Source organism: Equus quagga, chromosome 12, assembly GCF_021613505.1.
Source record: "Equus quagga isolate Etosha38 chromosome 12, UCLA_HA_Equagga_1.0, whole genome shotgun sequence".
Classification (NCBI taxonomy): domain Eukaryota; kingdom Metazoa; phylum Chordata; class Mammalia; order Perissodactyla; family Equidae; genus Equus; species Equus quagga.
The window spans coordinates 40,557,474-40,577,429 of NC_060278.1; the positions used below are offsets into that span (position 1 = coordinate 40,557,474).

At 34.7% G+C, this 19,956-nt stretch overlaps 1 protein-coding gene across 1 annotated transcript in view; it reads right to left on the reverse strand.

Annotated features, from left to right (window-relative positions):
- Positions 1 to 19,956, reverse strand: part of DNAH14 (dynein axonemal heavy chain 14) — a 390,346-nt gene that overhangs the window by 167,132 nt on the left and 203,258 nt on the right. The window contains exons 37-40 of the mRNA XM_046678097.1: positions 10,263 to 10,478; positions 6,430 to 6,517; positions 4,823 to 5,031; positions 3,817 to 4,069 (exon numbers count right to left, since the gene is read on the reverse strand). Coding sequence (XP_046534053.1) covers positions 3,817 to 4,069; positions 4,823 to 5,031; positions 6,430 to 6,517; positions 10,263 to 10,478 — 766 coding nt within the window. The remainder of the gene's footprint in view (positions 1 to 3,816; positions 4,070 to 4,822; positions 5,032 to 6,429; positions 6,518 to 10,262; positions 10,479 to 19,956) is intronic.

Genomic DNA, 19,956 nt, shown 5'->3' on the forward strand with positions numbered 1-19,956 from the left:
TCTTATTACATCTTGTGTTGTGAGTGTGTGGTTAAAATGACAGGATTATCTTTGTTTTTGGAGTTTTCCTTCCCTTTAGCTTAATGCTATACTTAAGTATTTGCTATCCTATTCTGATTCTGTTTACCTATTTATCTCCTTACTCTGTGTGTTGTGACATATTTCTCCCTTTTTTCCAGGTATGAGAGCCTTCTTGAGGATTTCGTGTGTGTGTGTGTGTGTGTGTGTGTGTGTGTGTGTGGGAAGCGGGGGGGGAGGGGGGGTCTCGTGGCTATGAAGTCCCTTAGCTTTTGTTTGTCTGGGAAAGTTTTTATTTCTCCCTCATATCTGAAGGACATTTTTGCTGGATAGGGTATTCTTGGCTGAAGATTTTTTATCTTTTAAAGATTTCAATAAGTCATTCCATTCTCTCCTCGCTTGTAAGGTTTCTGCAGAGAAATCCGGGGAAAGCCTGATAGGGGTTACTTTGTAGGTTATTTTCTCCTGCCTTGCTGCCCTTAGTATTCTTTCTTTGTCATTCATTCTCGCCAGTTTTACTACTATATGCCTTGCAGTAGGTCTTTTTACATTGACAAATCTAGGAGATCTGGAAACCTCTTCCACACAGATTTCCCTCTCTTTCCCTAGGTTTGGGAAGTTCTCTGCCATTATTTCTTTGAACACACTTTCTGCTCCATTCTCCTTCTCTGTTCCTTCTTGAATATCTATAATTCTTATGTTGCAATTCCTCATTGAGTCGGATATTTCTCAGAGACTTTCTTCATTTCTTTTTGGCCTTAGTTCTCTCTCCTCCTCTGTCTGGAGCATTTCAACATGTCTATCTTCGATTATGCTGATAAGCTCCTCTATGATGTCCACTTGAGTGTTCAGGGAATCCGTATTTTGTTTTATCTCTTCCATTGTGTCTCTCATCTCTAATATTTCTGATTGATTTTTCTTTATAGTTTCAATCTCTTTTGTGAATTAGCTCATGAACTTGTTGAATTGTTTCTCTACAATCTCTTTTACCTCTTTGAGTTTTTTGATGATAGCTATTTTGAATTCATCGTCATTTAGATTCAGGACTGAATTCTGAGTGCCTGTCATTTTCTCACTGGTCTGGAGATTTGATGTATTGTCTGACATTGTTAGAGGAGGTAGGTCAGGTTTTATGCCTTCTGATATTATTTGGTTGCAGTTACCACCTATCGGACACTGGGTGTGGGTTGGGAGCCACATATTCTGAGCCCTCCACCTTCAGCCGTGATCCCAGGCAGTGGAGCCACACTGGGAAGGTGGCAGGAGGGTCAGTCTCTCCTGGGTGCTCTCCAGGCTTACCTGCTCTGCTCTTGCTATCTGCTCTCCTGGGGTGTTGGCTTGATGAGGTCACCCCCTGTGAAAGCTTTTGCCTTGTTACAAGACTTCCCTCTAGGCTGCAAGGGCCCTAGGGAGTCCTTGGTGATCCCGCAAATGAGCATCCCTTCCCCCCGTTCCTTCCCTCATGGAGCCTCTCATGGCTGCAGATTGCAGTCTTCAGGGGAGGGAGCAAAGCTCTCTCTTACCCAATTCCAGATCCTCTGAGGAGGGGCTCCAGCCTCTCCACCCTTTGTCATGTGGCTGTGTCTCTCTCTGACGTTTTTTGTGTTGTAGGATGTCCTCTGTTGGAGTGTGGATGCCCCTTTTTGTTGTATGTTGTAGGGGAGAGAGTCTGGGCAAGTTCACTCTGCCATGATGCTGACGTCACTCCACTACTTCATTTTCTTGTTGAATCGGTATTGCTATTGAGAAATCTTGTGTTAATCTGTTATTATTCTGTTGGCTTTTTCTCTCTGAAATTTCTTAGAATCTTCTTTTAATCTTAGATATTCTTAAATCACAATAAATTGTTTCTTTGCTGAGAAACCCCATGCCTGAGGCTCAGATGCACAAAGCCTGCTTTAGAATGAGGCTGAAGCAGGAGAATCTGGAAATCTTCCCTGCTCCTACCGTGAGTGTTGCACCAAGTAACAACAGTGATCTATTGCTAGGGAAAATACAGGAGCACAGAGAATTTGAAGTCCGGTGCACTGAGGTAAATACGATAACAATAAAAGCTAAATCTTGGTCAATACTGACTCAACCCTCACCATCATTAACTCAACAATCTGCCAGAAGAGAAGGTGTGCCTATTTCCAGGTATAAATATGATATATCTGTCTCTACTGTTCCCTTACGCACAATATCTGACATTCAATCAAAAATTATGAGACACACAAATAAACAAAAAAATAAGAGTCCTGTTTGCCAAGAGATAAATCAGTCAATAGAACAGATGCAGAGATGGCCGAGATGTTGGAAATTTAAAATAGCTATGATCACACATTAAAGGATCTAATGAAAAAGGCAGAAATTATTAATGAAGAGAGAGAATTTCAGCAGAGAAAGGAAAACTATAAAAAAGGAGTCAAATGGAAATGCTAGAAATAAAAACCACAATAATAGAAATGAGAATTCTTTCAAAGGGCTTATACAGTAGACTACATGCAGCAGAGGAAAGAATCAGTGAACTGGAATTTAAATCAACAAAAATTATCTAAACTTAAACACAAAGAGACAAAGAATTTTAAAAAGAGAAAGAAAAACTCACAAACCAAAAAGAACAAAGCATCTAAGAGCTGTGGGACAATATATCAATACAATATTTCTAGGTGTGGGTTTTTACTTTTCTATCTTGTTTAATATTCAGGAATCCTTTTCAATCTTAGGTCTTATGTTTTCTCTAATTCTATGAACTCCTTGGTAATTATTCTTGAAATATTTCTTTTTTTGTTTATTTTTAAAATTTCTGGCAATTCTGTTACACGGATGCTAACCTTTCAACTTTTATTCATCTTTCAACTATATACATACACTCATGTATATATGTATATATTATATAAATATATTTAAATATATGTAATATTTAATCTCTTTAGCACTTCCCGATGTATTCTTAGAGAGTTCTTTGACTATTCTGGCTCTCATTGATTTGCTATTCAGCTAACCAAGCCAGCATTCAACCCATTTATTATGTTATTTTAACCATTAATTTTTTTGAGTCCTAACCTCCATTTCTATCTTTTAACTACTTCTTGCTTTGTTTCCAGTACTCCTATTTCCCTGGCTTGCACTTCTGCTGAATTTAGAAATGTGCATCTTGGGAGAGAGTGGACAGTCTTGAAGGGAGAAGTTGTGTTCAACAATCTGTATCTACTCTGTCACTGCTTATTTTCAAGTATGGGCTCTCTCTCTTAATCATTCAGCCTCTGTGATGTAAAGGGAGCTGTCAGTAGGAGGAAATACATTTTTACCTGCTTCCTAACCTAGTCAGGCTTCACTGCCAACATGTTTTGTTGCTGCCTCTGCTGTGCTGTGCTAACTGGCAAAGCGAAGGACAATGGCTCATTCAGAGCCATGAGAAGAAGGGGAAATGGCAAAAGTAAATATTCTCCCCTTCTTTATCTCTGATTCATGGTATCCAGCTTTCTTCTGCTCAGGGTTTCTGTTTCCCCCAACTGGGACCTTAACCATCTTGTCACACCAGGTATTTCTCACAATTTCTACTAGTCTGATGGATCCAAAACTGAGTTTTGGAGAGAGACTTGGGAGTCTATGTTAAGTTGCTATGTCCTCAGGAACCAGATAGTACCAGAGTTTAAATACAGGCATTTTGACTCCAGAGGCCATGCTTTCAGCTATTATGCTATACGGTTTTCTGAACATTTTGATCTCTCTAAAATCCAATAGAAAATAAATAATTGGCATTGACTAGCTAAGATATAGCATCATTAATATAACATGGTGGGGGGGGGAACTCACATTGTTCAAGGTCTATCTTTTTATCCATGAATTCAAAGAAAGCATCAAGAATTCTACAGAGAGTTACGATGATTGTTATGTCCTGTACAGGAAATGGCTGAAATTTCTGATGCTTCTTTATAAACTGTAGTCCATTTGTGACACTATTTTTAATCATGAATTCAAGACAATCCACTCCTGATTGACCAATAATTTTTGAAGTTTTCAAAAGCCACGACTTAACATAAGGTTCCCATCCCAGATCAACAGGATCCTGCCAATAAAAAACATAAAATAATTTTATGTAAATAAATAAAAATACAATGTTCACCTAATTTCTTACTATTTCTTTACTTTAACACTGACCCTGCCAAATACAATTTAGAATTGTCACTCATTAAAGGGCAAGCAATCAAAACCCTTCTCTGAAATGATTTGTGATTTTTAACCATGGTCTTATAAGACAACAAGCACTTGGAGGATTATGTGTAGGGAGGTGTGTGAGGCTATGTGTATGTGGTGAGGGGAACTGCTTACCCAGAAAGTCAGCACTATACTTAGCTTTATTTATTACATTGAGTTAAGTATATTAGAACACAGGGCTAATCATGACTAATAATTAATTTCATGTACAGAAAAAATTTTTTCTTTGTTGTGTCTTCTACTTCCTTACCACTGTCTTGGTCATGTGTTTCACATGTCCTAAGAGTTATAGAGCAGGTGTGAAAAGGCTTCAGGGCAATCTTCCCTCTTTTGGAAAAATAATTCATACCAGCAGCCTAAGTTGTCACAGTTGTAGAAAACCCTGACATTCCAACTACTGAGTAGTATTAATACCAGTAATAATTACGTTCATGTTCACTTCTGGGTCAGGAGGCTTTAGGGGACATAAAACTTCTTAACTACTGGGATTACCCTGCTGGATCCAGAAGTAACAATAAAACAAATGTAAAAAACGCTGTAGCTAATGACTAGTTATTATCCTAAATAATACTTTTTTTTAAGAAATTTGTTTTTGGAAACTTACCATATAGACCATTGCACATCGGCTGACAGTAGCAGGACTGGCCTGAGAGAGACTGTCAACTTCAAAAATCACTCTTATGTTATCAGTTAAAGGTATTCTCTCACTGTTTGCTAGGCACAACGTTCTAGTGTCATCTAGCATAGAGTTTAGATTTTCTACCCAAAATGTATCCACTGGACCATCCAAAATAATCCACTGCCAATCAAAGTCTGGAGAGAAAAATATTTTTAATGTAACAGAGAATAATCTCAGTCTTCTTTCATTGTAATCTTGCAAATTTTCTATTTTATTTAGAAAATAATTTCTAATTAAGATAAAAATTATATCCTAGAAAACACTAGAGTCAATGTGTTTATATGCATTCTCTAATATCTATTAAATACGAATAAATATTCAGACCATATACTTAATATGCTTGAAACGTTGCTTTGATATTTTTAAATTGCTAAGTTATATAATTAGCCCTTAAAATTTGGATAAAAGATCCATGAATTTATTTTTTCAAGAATAATATTGTTTGTGAATTTCCCCCTTCTACCTAGGAATAGTTTTTGGATATGCTGATTCCAGTAAATAGGAAAGGAAAATAGATGCCCTTTGAAGAAGGAATCAAATAGACAGCTTTTACAGTATTCCACACTATGAACAAATTCATTTGCTTCTTTTTCCACACTCTACACACCACCACCTGGCTCCACAGTTTTAGAAAATCTATTGGTCAGGATCGCGGGGAGGGTATGAATGGGTCCCTGTGGAGATAGAAAATAGTCAACCACCTGAAGGACATTAAGATATCTCAGAAAAACAGGTGAGTAGAGCTAGGATCCAGATAGCCACTACTGCTAAGATGAGCTCTGATGGGCTGAAATACCTCCCTTGGGGATTATCTTAAAACTCTATTATTAAGGAAACTTGTTATGCCCAATAACTGTACTCTCCCAAACTGAATACCAAAAAGTGACACACAAAAATTCAGGAATTCTAAGAAAGTAGAAGCAACTGCAGAAGTCTCTTTCAAAGTCTGTAACATAAATGTACTACTGGTGCATGTGCTGATATGAGGTTGAATCTGGAGTAGTGGAAGCAATGGTCGGGGCTCCTGAAGTAGACTGCCAGCTCCTTTGGAGCAGGGACCTCGTTATATACACTCGCTGTCCCACTGGCACATAGTAAAGTGGCATATAATGGGTGTGCAGTTCGTTACAGATGAATATGCTTGGGTTGTATGATCTGGCCTGGGAATGCATGGATTGTCTGGAGTCCCACTTCAGAGGCAATACCATTGTAGGTTGCCACTGCTGCTTCTCACACAATATTATTCCTACCTTTGACATCTACTTGGTTCTTCTGAGATATTAATGGTCATTTATAAACTAAAAGGGCTATGTAAGCCCTCATATTTATATAACATAATTACATTTGTATATACCGTAATAGAACATGTGGTAATACTATATAAATTTTACATAAACATGTGAGGAAAAAATAGTACAAGAACAAAATATCACTAATTAAAAATGTTTTAAAGATACAAATGAAGCTCATATTGACTCAGTTTGTCTTCTATGTTAATTAACATCTTTATTGAATTTAATAATAATACTTACTCTGAATTTCTGGATTTTTAATATCTTTTTCCATCTCCTCAAAATTATCATCAATATCGGCTGTATCAGAGGAGTCAAATTTGAAAACCTAAAATATGTAATCAGTAATGTTTAAATTTTTATTTGATCACACTTTCCAACTCAAATGGAGCAAATGTCAATATGCTTTCTTGAGTGATAAAAGCATGAAAGGCAGAAGGTTCCATAGCTGAAAACATCAACACACAACCAGCACAGTATAACGTAACTGAGTTGTGAAACAAGTCATTTTCTTTTACAAAATCCTTCTATTTTAGTTTTTTCCCCATAAAGATAGCACATACTTGTTGTATAATATTCAAATAATACAGCAGAGCACAAGAAGAAAGCGAAAGGTCTCTGAATTTCCACCATCTACAAAAAACCAGTGTTGACATTTTGGTGTATAGTTTTTCCTGGACCTTCCTTCATGATACAGTTTTAAAATTTGAGGGTACACAAGAATTACCTGCAGGGTTTGTTAAATTGCAGATTCTAACACCTCATCTGTGGAGATTCTGATTGAATAGGTTTAGGGATGGAACCAGGAATTTCCATTTTTAATAGGCTCCCCAGGTGATTCTAATCCAGGTTGTTGTCACATGAATCTCAGAAATTCTGATCTATGCATATAGTTAACTCGTTATTATCTGGGGGCCTTAATTATTTATCTCCCTGACAGGGCTGCATAATATATCATCAGCTGACTGGCATTGGTTTCCTTTACCAGCAGGAATGGGGGGAAGGAGAGCAAACACTAGGGCTGTGCTGGGGGCACAGTGCGGGCTCTGAAGAGAGAGACCACACATGGGTCTGAGCACCACGTTTCAATCAGGCCCAGCAAGGCAACGAACAGCAATCAGCCTCCCATCAGGAAGACAGAAAAGTCCAAGGCTATTTCCAATTATTCTTGTTATTACAAAAGTCTACAATTTCCATCCCTGTACATAAATCATTATGCTCTACTGCATTTCTTTGCTTTTATTATTTTATTTTAATTTTTTTTCTCTCCAAAGCCCCCTGGTACATAGTTGTATATTCTTCGTTGTGGGTCCTTCTAGTTGTGGCATGTGGGATGCTGCCTCAGAGTGGTTTCATGAGCAGTCCCATTCCGTGCCCAGGATTCAAACCAACGAAACACTGGGCCACCTGCAGCGGAGTGTGCGAACTTAACCACTTGGCCACGGGGCCAGCCCCATGCTCTACTGCATTTCTTTCTCTAGATAGATTTTTTAAAACTACGGGATTGTGGGTCAAACATTATTTGCATTTTAATCTTTAATGAATTCTACTGGATTTCTTTCTGAAAGTTTGTGGCAGTAATCCTTCCACAACAAAATGTAAAAATGTCTCTTTCTCCATATCTTTCTTAACACTGAACGTTTTAGCTATTGACATTCTTAAGTTTTGAAATAATTTTTATTTTTTTGACTAATACTTAGGCTGAGCATCTTTTCATACGTCTACTGGCAACTTTTTTCTGTCAATTTTCTTTTCATAGCCTTTCCTCATTTCCTTATTTAGCTGTTTAGTCATTTCTTATTCATGTTTGAAGCTCTTTTTTTATATTAGGGATATTAACTCATTGCCTATAATACATGTTGTAAATATTTTATTCCAGACTGGTTTGCTTTAATGTTTGTTGCAATTATTTAAAAAATATTTTCTTATTTATATTTATAGTCAAATCTTTTTATCTTTTTATTTATGATTTTGGGGTTCCCCATCTTAGTTACGGACTCCCTAACTCTGAAGATATGTCCCTAAATATTATTATATTTTTATAATTTTATTTTTACATTTAGATTGTTAATTCATCTGGAATTTTATTTCTCTGTAGGAAGTGAGATAAGCGTCTTTCTGTTCACACATAGGAAAATAGCAAATTATATAAACAGTGGATTTAATAAAGAAAGCTTTTCCTGTTGATTAGAAATATCACTTTAGTTGTATATTAAATTCCTAGAAATGTTTGAATATGTTTCTGGACTCTATTTGGTTCCACTTCTGTGTTAGTAACTTACAGTGGTTTTTTTTCCAGGTTTTGAGTGCTTTTTTTTCTTGAAATATAATTGACATGTAACATTAGTTCCAGGTATACAAAATAATGATTCAATTTTTTATACATTGTGAAATGATCACCTCAATAAGTCTAGTTAACATCATCACTACACATAGTTACAAATTTTTTTCTTGTGATGAGAACTTTTAAGATCTACTCTCTTAGAAACTTTAAAATATACAGTACAGTATTATTAACTATAGTCACCATGTTGTATTGTACCTTACTACTTTGATTATATATGGATTTGTTCTAAAATTAATTTAGAACATTCTAGAACTCTAAAGTATTATGGTTTTCTGCCAAGATTTTCTTTGAACTCTTGGAACATTTATACTTCTGAATTAACTTTAAAATAATTTCACCCAATGGAAAAAAATTGGATTTTGTTCAGAAAAACATTGTATACAAACATTAATTTGGTAGGGATTGGCATTTTTAGGATGGAAGTCTTTCCATACAGGAATACAGAGTATCTTCCATTTATTCAAGTTTTGTCAATTGTGTAAGTTTTCTTGCCTCTCTCCCCTACCCCTCATAGGACAAGTTCTTTTTTTTTTTTTTTTTACATTTATTTCAATGTATTTTTATAGGTTTTTGCCACTGTTAGCAGAATTTTTCCTATTTCCATTTCTAACTGGTGGTCATTAGTAGAAAGAATTTCATCACAGCCACTTTACCACATTCCTTCTCTATCAGTTGCTGAGAAAGATGTAATAAAATTTCTCACTAGATATGGATTTGTCAATTTCTCTTTGAAATTCTGTCAACTTTTTCTCTATACACTTGCACATTATGTCATAGGCACATAGTAGTTTAGAACTGCCATCTTTTTTGACACCAATACCACACTGTCTTACTCTAATTTTACAATAACTTACATTTGGTAGGCTTCACCACCCAAATTCTTCCCCCTTTTTTTAAATTCAGGAATGTCATGGACCTTGATTCTTCCATACGAATTTTAGAATCAGTTTGTTAAGGTCTTAAAAAACACCTCACTTTCTCTATTTAAAAACTTATTACAAAGCTCCAGTGATCAAGTGAGGTATCTGCATAAGCATAGACAACTGAACTGAGAGTCTAGAAATGAATTCTTACATTTATGATTAGTTGATTTTTGACAAGAGTGACAAGACAATTCAATGGGGGAAGGAACAGTCTTTTCAACAAATAGTGCTGAACAATTCGATATCCACATGAAAAAAATAAAATGGGATTCCTTCCTTACACCATACACAAAAATTAACTCAAAATAGACCAAAGACCTAAATATAAAAGCAGAAACTATAAAACTCTTAAAATAAAACACAGGAGAAAGCCTTTGTGACCTTGAGTTATACAAAGCTCTCTTAAGAGAGAATACTAAAAGAACAAGTGACACAAGAAAAATTAGATTAGACTTCATCAAAGTTAAAAACTTTTGTGTTTCAAAGGATACCATCAAGAAAGTGAAAAGACAAACTAAAGAATGGGAGAAAATATTTGCAAATCATATATTTGATATGAGACTTTTGTCCAGAATATATTTAAAAACCCTTAAAACTCAATTATAAGATAAATAACTCAATTAAAAAAAGAGTAAAGGATCTGAATAGACATTTCTCCAAAGAAGATATATGAATGACCAATAACCACAAGAAAAGATGCTCAAAAATCATTAGCCATTAGGAAAATGCAAATAATAATAGGTGTTTGTGAGGATGTGGAGAAAATGGAATGGTACAACCCTCTTTAACCATATTAAACTTACATTAGATAAACCTGAGATTCTTGACTTTAGTCCAACAACACTATCTTTCTTTGAGTACCTTGCAGTGTCAAAGCATACATAATTTCGAATTGTTGCTGATAATAATCCATCAGTCCATTCCATAGTATTAGGATCCAGTTGTCCATATAGTTCACTAGGAGTGATGCACTTTGGATTTAAAACACAAATATCTACTTTTCCTTTTCTTCCTGGAATCTAAGAAAAATCCAGTGTGGTTTTTAAAGACATTAACTATGGTACAATTATTTATTTATTTTTGCATTTTTATTACCAAATAATTTTTGGAGAGGTCTTTCATTTCAAAGAAAGATTCTCTATACAGGTAGCAATTTGCAAGAAACAGTAAAAATGGACTTATAAAAATCATTATTTTAAAAAGTTCTATTACAAATGATAGCCCTGGGGAAAAAATTCCACTGTGCTTCATCCAGGAACACAATGTATGAGCTGGGATGTGGCGTGTCTGGTGCCAGGGTTGGATATAGAGGTGAAGGGGAGTAGGATATAGTTTTAAGCTTCAGGTCAGAATTAGCACTCAGGCAGACCTATTTGCAACATTCTTGTCTGGGGGCTGCCTAAAGAACTGGTGTCTGTTCCACTCAACTTGGATCTCAGGCAAGAAAAGTGGCAGGCACTTCTGGTGAAAGCTGTGAGACCCACAGAAACCTAAGTCAAGAGATCATGGATGGAGACATACAACAGACAATATATGGCCTAGGGAGAAGCTAGGGTAGGAAACTTTGGGAAATTAAGACATTCAAATGCAGCTGTGTATTGTGAAAGTCACACACAGGCCCAGTCAAGATACAGACACAGAAAAGACCTGAGAAGACCTTAAACTTTCATCTCAGGCTGATCCTTAGGCTCAGAGAAGTCCCAGATAATCAGTGAAGAACTACTTCACACAGCACAGGTCTGTGTGCACTACTACAGCACAGAGCAGGTCTGTAAAGACTAAGAAGGGTGGCTGTTTTTAAAAATGCCCAATTTTCAACAAAAAAACAAGGCACACAAAGAGACATGAAAACAAAGTCCATTCAAAGGAACAAAATAAACTGACAGAAGCCATCTCTGAGGAAACATTGGACATAATAGATAAAATTCTTTAAACTAACTGTCTTAAATATGCTCAAAGAGGTGAAGGAAATCATGGCCAAAGAACTAAAGGAAATGAGGAAAATGATATGAGAACAAGAAGAGAATATAAATAAAGAGACAGAAATTATGAAAAGGAACCAAATAGAAATTATGAAGCTGAAAATACAATAGCTGAAATGAAAAATTCAACAGTAAATTTGAGAAGACCCAAAAAATAATCAGCAAATTTGAAGACAGGACTATTGAAATCACCCAGCGTGAGGAGCATCCATAAAACAACTCTTAATAAATTTTAAAATACTGAAATCATACAAAGTACCTTCTCAACCACAAGAAAATGAAACTAGAAATCAGTAACAGAAGAAAAATTGGAAAATTTGCAAATACATAAAAATTAAACAGTACACTCTTAAACAACCAATAGGTCACAGGAGAAAAAGCTTGAGAACTGAGATGAATGAAAATGAAAGCACAACATATCAAAGCTTATGGGATGCAGTGAAAGTAGTGCAAAAAGGAAAAATTATGGCTATAAACATCCACGTTAAAAAAGAAGAAAAATCTAAAATCAATAATCTAATTTTATGTCATCAGGAACTAGAAAAAGAAGAGCAAACCGAACCCATAGCCAGAAAAAGGAAAGAAATAATAATGATTAGAGAAGAGACAAACAAAATAGAGGGTAGAAAAACAAAAGACAGAACCATTAAGACCAAAGGTTGGTTGTTGGAAAAGATCAACAAAATTGACAAACTTTTAGCCAGATTGACTAAGAAAAAAATTAAAAAGATACAAATAAATAATATCAGAAACAAAAGTATGGACATTACTATTGCCTTACAGAAATTAAAAATATTATAAGAAAACACTCCGAACAATTGTATGCCAACAAATTATATAACCTAGATGAAACAGACAAATTCCTAGAAACACCAAAATTACCAAAACTGACTCAAGAAAAATGGAAAATCTCAAAAGATCTATAACGAGAGGTTGAATCAGTAATCGAAAACCTCCAACAAAGAAAAGTCCAAACCCAGATGGTAGATGAATTCTACCAAACATTTAAAGAAGAATTAACACCAATATTACTTAAATTCTTAACCAAAAATGGAAAAGGAAGGAATACTTCCTAATACATTCTATGAGGCCAGCATTATCCTGATACCAAACCCAAAGATACAACAAGAAAAGTAAACTACAGACCAATATCCCTTATGACTATAGATGCAAAATCCTCGAAGAAGTGCTAGGAAACTGAATCCAACAGCACATTTAAAGGACTATAAACCATGACCAAGTGAGATTTATCCCAGGAATGCAAGAGTGGTAAGCATAACAAAATCAATCAATGTAATACATCACATGAAAAGAACAAAGGAAATAAACCACATGACCATATCAAGAGAGGGAGAAAAAGTATCTGATAAAATTTCACACTATTTCATGATAAAAACACTAGGCAAACTAGCAATAGAAGGAAACTTCCTTAACATGTTAAGTGGTATTTATGAAAAACCGACAGATAACATCATATTCAATGGTGAAAGACTGAAAGTTTTCCCCCTAAAATCAGGAACAAAGCAATGATTCTTGCTTTCATCATTGCTAGTAAACACTGTACTGAAAGTCCAAGCCTGGCTATTAGGTGAGAAAAGAAATAATAAGCATCCAAATTGTAAAGGAAGAAGTAAAATTATCTCTGTTTAAATATGACATGATTCCATATATAGAAAATCCCAAACAATCCAGAAAACAACTACTTGAACTAATAAGTGAATCAGCACATTTGTCAGGTACAAGATCAACACACAAAAATCAGTTGTGTTTTGATATAGCAGCAACGAACAATCCAAAAATGAAATTAAGAAAGCAATTCCATTTATAATGGCATCCAAAAAACAAAATGCTTTGGAATAAATTTAACCAAGTAAGAGAAAGACTTGTATACTAAAAACTATAAAAAAGAAAAAAAATTCTTGCTTGATGAAAGAAATTAAAGATCTAAAAATGGAAAGACACCCCATATTCATGGATTGCAAAACTTAGTATTCTTAAGATGGTAATATTCCCTAAAGTGATCTACATATTCAGTGTACCCCTATCAATATTCCAATGGCCTTTTTTGCAGAAATGGCAAAGCCAACGCTCAAATTCATATGGAATGCAAGGGGCCTCAAATAGCCAAAACAATACTCAAAAAGAAAAACAAAGTTGGAGGACTCACATTTCCTAATTTCAAAACTTACTATAAAACTATAATAATCAAATTACATATATCCTGGCATAAGGATACACATATAGAACAATGGAATACAACTGAGAGTCCAGAAATAAACATAAACATCTATGGCCAATTGATTTTCAACAAAAACGTCAAGACCATTCAGTGAGGAAAAGAATAATAGTCTCTTTAACAAATGTTGCCAGGACAACTGGATATCCACATGCAAGAGCATGAAGCTGGACCCCTACTTCACTCCATGGAAAAAAAAAAACTAGCTCAAAATGGACAAACGACTTAAATATAAGAACTAAAGCTATATAACTATAAGAAGAAAGCATAGGAGTAAATCTCCATGACCTTGAATTTGTCAATGGATTCTTAGATTTGACACCAAAAGCACAAGGAACAAACGAAAAAATAGTAAATTGGACTTTATAAAAATTAATGACTTTGGCACATCAAAGTACATTATCAAGAAAGTGAAAAGGCAACTCAGAATAGGAAAAAATATTTTCAAGTCATATATTTGACAAGGATTTTGTATCCAGAATATATAAAGAACTCTTCCAATGCAACAACAAAAAGATGAACAATCCAATTTAAAAAAGAACAAAATATATAAATAGACATTTCTCCAAAGAAGATATACAAATGGCCAATAAGCACATGAAAAGGTATTCAACATTCATTAGTCATTAAGAAAACGCAGATAAAAACCACTGTGAGATACCACTTCACTAGAATGGAAAAAAAAATAACAAGTACATGAAGAAATAAAAAGCTTCATACACTGCTCTTGGTAATTTAAAATGGTGCAGATTCCTTGGAGAACAGTTTGGTGCTAACTCAAAAAGTTAAACACAGAATTACCATATGACCCAGCAACTGTACACCTAGGTATATATCCAAAAGAAATAAAAACATAAGTCCACATAAAAACTTATAAACAAATATTTATAGTGGCATTATTCATAAGGGCTAAAAGAGGGAAACAATCCAAATATCCATCAAGGGATGAATGAAAAGATAAATAAATTGTGATGATGGATAAACAAATATTCCCTATAATGGAATATTATTCAGCTATAAAATGATACATACTACAACTTTGATGAACCTCATAAACATATGCTAAATGAAAGGAGCCAGACACAAGAGGTTACATGTTCTGATTCCCTTTATATGAAACATCCTGAATAGGCAAACCTATAGAGACAGAAAGCCAATCAGTGGTTTCCAGGGAATGAAGAGAGAAGGTAATGGGGAATGATTTCTTAATTGGTGGGGAGGTATTCTCCTGGGGTGATGAAAAAGTTGTGAAACTAGAAAAAGGTAGTGATTGCACAATATTATGAATGCACTAAATGCCACTGAATTGTACACCTTTAAATGGTTAATTATATGATATGTGAATTTCACCTTGCGGTACATGGTTAAATTATACCCTACCACAGACCAATCCCATTCCTGGGTAGACATTTTCAAAGGAGACAAATGTGAATAAGGGCACATAGAAAAACATTAGAGAGCATTCCTATGAAGAAGAAAGAAAAGAAGTGAAGATTAGGAAATAAACTAAGTTGAAATAACTAAAATAAAATAAAGGGAAGGTCTTGAAGAGACCAACTAGGACAAAGTCATGAACTAAGGAGGAAGATCAAAACAATTCCATTACCTAAGGTTCTGCCACCAGCCTAAACATATTTATTATAATTATATTTAAAAAACTAAAAATTTAAAAATATTAAATGAGTCATTAAATAAATTATAGTATAGTCACATACATAGAATACAATCATTGAAATGATATTGTGAGAAGTCTTTACTGATATGGGATTAATTCTCAGCATATACAATTAGGGGAAAATGTGAACATTAGAAAAATTGAGATTATTTATACACTGTACTATCTCAATTATTTCAAAATATATTTAGTGTAGAAAAAATAATCAAAGTACATATGGCACAATGTTCAGAGAAAAGGATAGAGAACTGCCACATGAATGATTTTGAAGTAGGATATTGCACACTAACTGACAAAAATCCAAATAACTGAGAGCCTGACTTTCTAAGCTTTTTGGAATACATTACCAACAATGAATCTAAATAAGATAGTTGAAATACACACTGTTTATTGGAGTCTACCTTTATATTGAATAAATATATATCATATAGTTTGCTTTATATACGTAGGTCATTATATATGAACCTCATGGTAATCACAAACCAGAAACCTATAATAAATACACAAAAAATTGAGAGAAAGGAATCCAAACATAATACGAAAGAAAGCCATCAAACCAAAAGGGAAGAGAGCAAGAGAAGAAAAAAGGAACAGAGAAGAACTACTAAAACACCCAGAAAAAACAGTAACAAAATGGCAATAAGTACATTCTTATTAATAGCTACTTTAAATGTCAATGAACTAAATGCTACAATCAAAAGGCATAGGGTGGCCGACTGGATAAAAAAACTAGACCCATATATATGCTGCATACAAGAGACACACTTCAGATCTAAAGACACAAACTTTTCTGAAAGTGAAGGGATGGCAAAAGATACTCTATGCAAATGGCAATGAAAAGAAAGCTGAGGTAGCAATACTTAGACAAAATAGACTTTAAAACAAAAACAGTAACAGGAGACAAAGAAGGGCACTACATAATGATAAAGGGAACAACCCAACAAAGAGAATATAACACTTGTAAATATCTATGCTCCCAACATAGGAACACCTAAATATATAAAGCAACTGTTAACAGACCTAAAGGGAGAAATTGACAGCAACACAATAATATCAGGGGACTTTAACACTCCACTTACACCAATGGATAGATCGTGCCAATAGAAGATCAATAAGGAAACATTGGCCTTAAATGACACATTAGACCAGACGGACTTAGGAGACATATACAGAACATTCCATCCAAAAACCACAGAATACATATTCTTTTCAAATGCACATGGAACATTCTCCAGAACTGATCACATATTAGGCCAAAAAACAAGTCTCAATAAATTTAACAAGACTGAAATAATACCAAGTCTCTTTTCTGACCACAAAGGTATAAAACTAGAAATCAACTACAGGAAGAAAATCAGAAAAGCCACAAAAACGTGGAGATTAAACAAAATGCTACTGAAAAAGGATAAGGTCATTGAAGAAAGCAAAGGAGAAATAAAAAAAATACCTGGAGACAAATGAAAATGAAAACACAACATGCCAAAATTTATGGGATACAGCAAAAGCAGTTCTAAGAGGGGAGTTTATAGCATTACAGGCCTACCTCAACAAACAAGGAAAATCTCAAACAATCTAACAGTGCATCTAAAGGAACTGGAAAAAGAAGAACAAACAAAGCCCAAAATCAGTAGAAGGAAGGAAATCATTAAAAATCAGAGGAGAAAGAAATGAAATAGAGACTAAAAAAAAAAAAATAGAAAAAATTAATGAAAACAAGAGCTGGTTCTTTGAAAAGATAAGCAAAATTGACAAACGTTTAGCTAGATTCACCAAGAAAGAAAGACAGAAGGCTCAAATAAATAAAATCAGAAATGAAAGAGGAGAAATTATAACAGACACCTCAGAAATACAAAAGATTATAAGAGAATACTATGAAAAGCTATATGTCAACAAATTGGATAATCTAGATGAAATGGATAAATTCTTAGAATCACACAACCTTCCAAAACTGAATCAAGAAGAAATAGAGAATTTGAATAGGCCAATCACCAGTAAGAAGATCAAAACAGTAATCAAAAACCTCCCAAAAAATAAGAGTCCAGGACCAGACAGCTTCCCTGGGGAATTCTACCAAACATTCAAAGAAGACTTAATATCTACACTTCTCAAACTCTTCCAAAAATTGAAGAGTAGGGGAAGCTTCTTAACTCATTCTATGAAGCCAAAGTTACCTTAATACCAAAACCAGAGAAGGTTAACACACAAAAAAGGAAAATCACAGGCCAACATTACTGACGAACATCGAGGCAAAAATTCCTAAACAAAATACTAGCAAATCAAATACAACAATACATTAAAAAGATCATATACCATGACCAAGTGGGATTTATCCCAGGGATGCAGAGATGGTTCAACATCTGCAAATCAATCAACATGATACACCACATTAACAAAATGAAGAATAAAAATCACATGATCATCTCAATAGATGCAGAGAAAGCATTTGACAAGATACAGCATCTGTTTATGATAAAAACTCTGAAAAAATGGGTATAGAAGGAAAGTGCCTCAACATAATAAAGGTCATATATGACAAACTCACAGCTAATATCATTCTCAATGGAGAAAACCTGAAAGCTATCCCTCTAAGAACAGGAACCAGAAAAGGATGCCCATTTCACCACTCTTATTTAACATAGTATTGGAAGTCCTAGCCAGAACAATCAGGCAAGAAAAAGAAATAAAAGGATTGAAATTGGAAAGGAAGAAGTGAAACCTGTCACTATTTGCAGATGACATGATTTTGTATACAGAAAACCCTAAAGAATCTACCAAAAAACTTTTAGAAATAATAAATGAATATAGTCAAGTTGCAGGATACAAAATCAACATACAAAAATCAATTGCGTTTCTATACACTAAAAAAAAAGTAGCAGAAAGAGAAATTAAGAATACAATCTCATTTACAATTGCAACAAAAAGAATAAAATACCTAGGAATAAACTTAATCATAGAGGTGAAAGATCTGTACAGTGAAAACTATAAAACACTGTTGCAAGAAATTGAAGAAGACACAAAGAAATGGAAAGATATTCTGTGCTCTTGGATTGGAAGACTTAACATTGTTAAAATGTCCACACTTCCTAAAGCAATCTACAGATTTAATGCAATCGCTATCAAAATTCCAATGACATTTTTCACAGAAATAGAACAAAGAACCCTAAAATTAATATGGAACAACAAAAGACCCCAAATAGCCAAAGGAATCCTGAGAAAAAAGAAGAAAGCTGGAGGTAACACACTTCCTGACTGCAAATATACTATAAAGCTATAGTAACCAAAACAGCATGGTACTGGCACAAAAACAGACACACAGATCAATAGAACAGAATCGAGAGCCCAGAAATAAACCTACATCTATGGACAGCTAATTTTTGACCAAGGAGTCAAGAACATACACCGGGAAAAGGAAAGTCTCTTCAATAAATGGTGTTGGGAAAACTGGACAGCCACATGCAAAACAATGAAAGTAGACCATTATCTTACACCATGCACAAAAATTAACTCAAAATAGATTAAAGACTTGACTGTAAGACCTGAAACCATGAAACTTCTAGAAGAAAACATAGGCAGTGCACTCTTTGACATCAGTCTTAGTATCATATTTTCAAGCACCATGTCTGATTGGGCAAAGGAAACAATAGAAAAAATAAACAAATCGGACTACATCATGCTAAAAGCCTTCACAGCAAAGGAAACCATCAACAAAATGAAAAGGCAACCTAACAATTGGGAGAAAATATTTGCAAACCATATATCTGATAAGGGGTTAATCTCCAAAATATATAAAGAACACACACATCTCAACAACAAAAAAACTAACAACCCAATTAAAAAATGGGCAAAAGATATGAATAGACATTTCTCCAAAGAAGATATGCAGATGGCCAACAGGCACATGAAAGGATGTTCAACATCATTAACTATCAGGGAAATGCAAATCAAAACTACAATGAGATATCTCCTCATGCCCGTCAGAATGACTATAATTAACAAGACAGGAAACAACAAGTGTTGGAGAGGCTGTGGAGAGAAGGAAATTCTCACACAGTGCTAGTGGGAGCACAAACTGGTGCCACAGCTATAGAAAACAGTATGGACATTCCTTAAAAAATTAAGAATAGAACAACCATAGCATCCAGCTACTCCACTGCTGTGTATTTATCCAAAGAACATGAAAACACGAATGCATAAAGATACATGCACCCCCATGTTCACTGCAGGAGTATTCACAATAGCTAAGAGTTGGAAGCAACCTAGATGTCCATCAAGGGACGAATGGATAAAGAAGATGCGGTATATATAAACAACGGAATACTACTCGGCCATAAGAAAACGATGAAATCCAGCCATTTGTGACAACATGGATGGACTTTGAGGGTATTATGCTAAGTGAAATAAGTCAGAGAGAGAAAGTCAAATACCGTATGATCTCACTCATAAGTAGAACATACAAACAACAACAAACAATCACACAGAGACAGAGATTGGCTTGGTGGTTACCAGAGGGGAAGGGAGGAGGGAGGAGGATGGAAGGGGTGAGTAAGCACATGTGTGTGGTGATGGATGGTACTTAGTCTTTGGGTGGTGAACATGATGTAATC